At 35.3% G+C, this 5,293-nt stretch overlaps 1 protein-coding gene across 4 annotated transcripts in view; it reads right to left on the bottom strand.

Annotated features, from left to right (window-relative positions):
• Nucleotides 1–5,021, bottom strand: part of LOC106882106 (scaffold attachment factor B2) — a 16,196-nt gene extending 11,175 nt beyond the window's left edge. For 2 of the 4 annotated variants that reach the window (XM_052973929.1, XM_052973930.1), the window contains exons 1-2: nucleotides 4,963–5,020; nucleotides 112–616 (exon numbers count right to left, since the gene is read on the bottom strand). In XM_052973929.1, coding sequence (XP_052829889.1) covers nucleotides 112–616; nucleotides 4,963–4,975 — 518 coding nt within the window. In that variant the 5' untranslated portion in view covers nucleotides 4,976–5,020. Of the gene's footprint in view, nucleotides 1–111; nucleotides 617–2,009; nucleotides 2,503–4,962 lie in introns of all 4 variants that reach the window. The other 2 variants (XM_052973931.1, XM_052973932.1) reach the window with 2 other exon arrangements.
• Between the last annotated feature and the right edge of the window lie 272 nt (nucleotides 5,022–5,293).

Here is a 5,293-nt window from a genome sequence, read left to right as displayed (position 1 = left end):
TGTAGACCCCAGTTGCAGTCAAGATGTCAACATCTGTTACCGAGAAGTAAGATCATTTAACTAATGACATCTTTGAATCAAAGCAGTGGGAAAGATGACATGAAAACCAACCTCTTCGACTTTACATCTTTATCATCTTTCTTTTCATCAGCCTTCTTCTCAGTTTGCCCTCCTTCTGTTTTACCTTTAGCCCTTTCTTCAACTTTGCTTCCATCTGTTTTCTTCACTTCAGTTTTGCCACGCACTTTGTCCTTCGATGCCACAAGATCAGCATCTAAATCGTTCTGTGTATCATCAACATGTACAATCAGTGATTCATTTTCTTCACTCTGTTGAGTGGTGGAAGTGTCCATATTCATTTTATTTTTTAATGCAAATGGCACTTTATGCGGAACACTTGGTGTTGAAGGTAAACTGTCCGTGAGGGCTGATTTGGCCACCTTGTCTCCTTTCAGTTCATTACATTTCTGTGATGGATTTGTGCTTTTCACACTGGCTGACGAGGACTTTTCTTCACTATTTTCTTCTTTTGTGTTATTCTCTGTTGATGAGGACATTTCATTCTTTTCTTCTTTAGTATTTGTCTCCGCTGACGAAGATGACTGTTCTGGAGGTGCTACAGAAAGTTAATTTAGAATGAAATAGTTGATACGAAATGAAAACTTGTTAAATCTCACTCCACAACAGACTGTGCTGTGGTGAGAGTTTAAATAAGAAATAAAGAATGCAAATAAGAAAACATTACTAATAACAGCTCTTAGTCTAGTAATCCTACAGGATCAATGGACTATAAGCTCTATAGCTGAAATATGGATAATAATTATACTTCACATAGAAATTTAGCATCAAATATTCACTGCAGATGTCTTCAATGGTATTGCCCACAACTTACATTCAAAATACAACTGAAGTACTTGTATAGAACAATGGACAAAGCTCTCAGAAATTATGGGATCTGGATATACTCTGGAACATACTATGCTGCTTGTGCAATGGCACGTGGCACATATGCATATATTGCATCATTTGCCTGTGTAACTACAAGCAGGAGGGTTTTAGCAAATTTCAATAATCATGCACTGTTTATGCAATGGCAAGTAATTTTATCAGAGATGCAATAAAATGACTGTAGTAAGGTTTGAAACCCATCACTAAGTCATCCATTGTTCAGAAAAATAATTTCTCAGTTGTACTGAATGTATATGTATTACATTTTCCACAAATCTATACAGAATAGAGTATTCTGTAGCAATAAATGAGGGAAAGACGAATGTTCTGAAATAGGATATCAGTTGGTTGCCAGCCAGATCCCTAGATGTAGAGTCTTTACCTATATCAAGATGCACTGAGAGTCACAAAAGTGTCCAGCTCAAAGATAAAGCAATAGCACAAGAATATGCTGGTGTTTCAATGACCTCTTCCATCAGCTACTTTGTATCTAGACATATGAATACAAACACACGCAGGAGGTGAATGTCGTAATTCACAATGAAATTAAGTGTAAAGAAAAACAAAAATAATAGACAGAACATTTTCAAAAACTGGTACACATGTTCAACGGGATATATTAAAGGAGCAGGTTATTCACTAAAACCACCCCCAGCCAGCCTCAATGATGGCCTTCATGTGACCACAGAAAAGACGATGCCAGTGTCAGATGGTTCTCAAACATGCTACCAATCACATTCACAAAGGTAGCCTTCAAGGAATCCTTGGTATTGTGGAGTCACCAGTTAGTATCTCTCTCAACAATACCCCTGACACGGTACTCCATGGGAGTCCAAATCAAGAAACCTAAGATATCAAAATCACGAGAATTCTCAGGCAACCACACATGGGTTTGAGCGCCACGCAGGATGGATCATAGTCCCAGTGGAAGAGCTTACCTCAAGCCCTATGAGAAAAAGCTGAGACAGTGTGACATGGCCCTCAATATTCATGACCCCCAAGGACTATCACAGATAATGTTAATCACTCTAAGTTCTATGCTAATTTCTATGCTAAGCTACCTGTCATTTTCCCCTGTACAGCTTCTAGTCCTGGTCAACGTTTGTTAAAGAAAAACCAAGGAATGACTGGTTTCTTGGTTTGAGCTTGTCCAGCAAGTACTTCAATCAGATTACATGGGTCTCCTAGGTTTTGCCAGACATAAACTGCTCTCTCCTCATCATATTGAACTTGTACACGACGTCCTCATGCACAACACGTCTTCTAGTGGACACTACCACATTGAGATGCTTGGCAATAGATTTCATAAATTCGTTAGGCATCATCATTGTTCATGTCCTGGACTTGCTGGATGAATATAGCCATCCTCATGATGTCTGACCAGAGAAAATATTTCATATATCCTTGCCAGTGATCTCTAGCTCTTTCCTGATCTTAAACACAAAGGAATTGACCATGTTTAAGAAGCTGTCAGTCTCCAAGTCACTGTGGTTGGTGGCTAGAGACACAAGCACAGCATGCCTTTACATTTCCTATGTTGGATTGCTGATGTGTCTGAAAGAGAAATGAGAAAGTTAAAATGTGGTATACACCGTGTAAAATTGTTAGGTCTTCTTCCAAAACACCTGGCATACCCAGAATATATGTAAATATGAAATTATCGAGCAGTAGACCTACTCTATCGCAAACATTGGAACAAGGTTTCAGTATAACACAATATCTTGATGTGCTGCTTCAGATTGCAGCTTCCACTGTATAGTGCTATAGTTTGTTAAAGAGTACAAATGGAGTAGTCCTCCAGTGAAACGCTGCTACAAGATATAACTGAGGCCCAACCTCATGAATAACACCCCAAGAGGACAGCCTATTTGAAAGAAACACACAGACAGTGAATTCCAACTGTGTTACTTAAAGGATCAAATAGTGATTAGCAACATCTAATTTTTCCACCTTTTACTTCCACCAGCCTATAATGTCTTACAAATGTCATTGGTGCAACCTTCCTCTGACTGTATCCGTAGATTTCTACAGAAGCAGCAAGCAATTAAGCTGTCACCAGAAAACTCGTTATGCTAAAAATACCAGATAAAGGTCTAAACGTTTCTAACAGAAAGACATTGAATAGAATAATTCCCCGTTTGAACTTTCTTAATTACAAATATATGTGTGTGAGGACTAGAAATCTATGGATGCACAAATGCACAAAACGGAGAAAATGAAACAAATATGGACGACTTGTTCTGAAACACCCCCGAGTGGGGAATGGTCCTCAAAAGTAACCCCCAATTGGTTTCCTCCCAAATTCCTATGTTCTCGGAATCTACATAGTCCGAGGTATATTTGTAGAAAATTTCATTAAAAAATATATTTTCTTGAGAGTTAAGACGAATTGAAGTGGACACTGGTGAATTTTCCGAAATTCCCCACCCCATCCCCTCCTAAAACACTTTCCCCCAAAAGTTTTGTATATTCGGAATCTACATGATATAACACATATTCGTAGAAAATTTCATTAAAAAATATCCATTTTTCTGAAAGTTATGATCATCCAAAGTCGGTGGGGTGGCAGGAATCTTTAGTTGCCATATACTACACATTCTGAATACAGGTTTCAAAATTTCTGAATTCAAATAATTATTACATTCCTTGAAAAAAGTCCTGTCAACCATTACCTTGAATCAACAATTATTCATCCATTATTTTATTATTTGTGCTAAAAAAAAAAACTTTCTCTACTCAGAACCACTTCTGCAAGTGATGTCATGAATTATTAGAAATTATTTTTATGCTATTTTGCAATCATTTTTTTCTTGAAACATTAAGAAATTAATTCTCCTACCAATGTAATCAAGTTCACAACCAAATTTTAATTTTTGTTGTCAGAGAGGAATGGCATGAATGAGCTAACATTCCAATTCTCCTTCTTTACATCCGTGGAGTATTTTGCTTATATCAGATGACAAATTGATAATACGTATGTTAAAGAGGTAAGGATCAGACAACTATCTAAATCCTGGTTTTGTTTCTGTTTCTAAATGATATTTCTATTTCATATTATTGCATTATAAAAAAGCACGAGTCTCACACAATCTAATTCTACTTCATTTATAAATGAAGTCACCTTTTGCTTATGTTAAAGCAACAAAACAATATTCAAAATATGACACGCATTCCCATGAAAAATTTCTTAATCTGATAAAACAAGTAGAAATCCAAAATTATACATCTAAATCTAATTTTAACTCAGTCCAAATATTCTACCTATGTTATGTTCAAACTGGTCAGATCCAGCATCTCACACCTACACAACAATGCCACTCTAAAAATAACCACATCATCAAAAATTCAAAGTTAAGAGATAATGAGGGATTAATTCGAAACAATTTGAATAAATAAGCAGAGTAAACTAATTGCTAAAAATGTTGAACTAAACAAATATAGATATTAAAAAATAAAATACATGTGATACGGCAACACATGGTATAAACAAGAAAACTATAAACCACTTGACTTAAAGCAACACACACACACACTATAGTAGAGGAGCCAGTATTGACTATCCTTATAAAAAAGAAAAGGGCAAACAATATTTTTGCTTTTACATCTTTTCTACAAAAAACCGACACTGCACTATATCAATAACTGGATATAAACCTTCCAACTAAACCAATTATAATTTTCAAAACTGAACTGTACAAACCAACTGTCAGTGGTGGAATGGCAGTAAACATTTTTCAAATAACACCATATAGCAAAATTAGTAGTTGATTATCATGTATTGAACCAATATAGTTCATCCATAAACCAGAAATTTATATGATTTCAATAACACAAACCTTCATTAACAACATATATACCACTGGAAAATCACAATCTGTGTGAATATTATATTTAGAGTTGTGTTTTATTATATTCACTGAAAGATAGAGAAGGACTCAACAGCCGGAGTAAAGTCAACCAAACTATACAACAAGATGATAATTTTAAGAAATTTAACACAAGTGAAGGACATACCTGTGGTATCCATTAATGGTTCGTCAGGTTCTTCCTAAAAAGCAAAGAAAGAAAATACCTGACATGAGGAACAGCAACAAATGATGAAACAAAATGCATACAGTCGTATTACATTGCTTCCCTTTATATTTAATGTAACTGTGTAAATGTGACAAGATATTTGGATCTCAAATGGTTTTTTGTTTGAAGAATTATCTGTGAAATTTATAGCTGGTTAACTCTGTTGAATGTAGGTAATTACCAGACTCAACAAGAAATATTTTCATACATATTATTAAGTTAAATGTCAAATCCAAAACTAATTATCAAGTAGTGTAATTTAGTTAGTAGA

This window comes from Octopus bimaculoides, chromosome 17, assembly GCF_001194135.2.
Source record: "Octopus bimaculoides isolate UCB-OBI-ISO-001 chromosome 17, ASM119413v2, whole genome shotgun sequence".
Classification (NCBI taxonomy): Eukaryota; Metazoa; Mollusca; class Cephalopoda; order Octopoda; family Octopodidae; genus Octopus; species Octopus bimaculoides.
The sequence above is the reverse complement of the archived record's forward strand: the minus strand, read 5'-3'. Positions and strand labels throughout refer to the sequence as shown.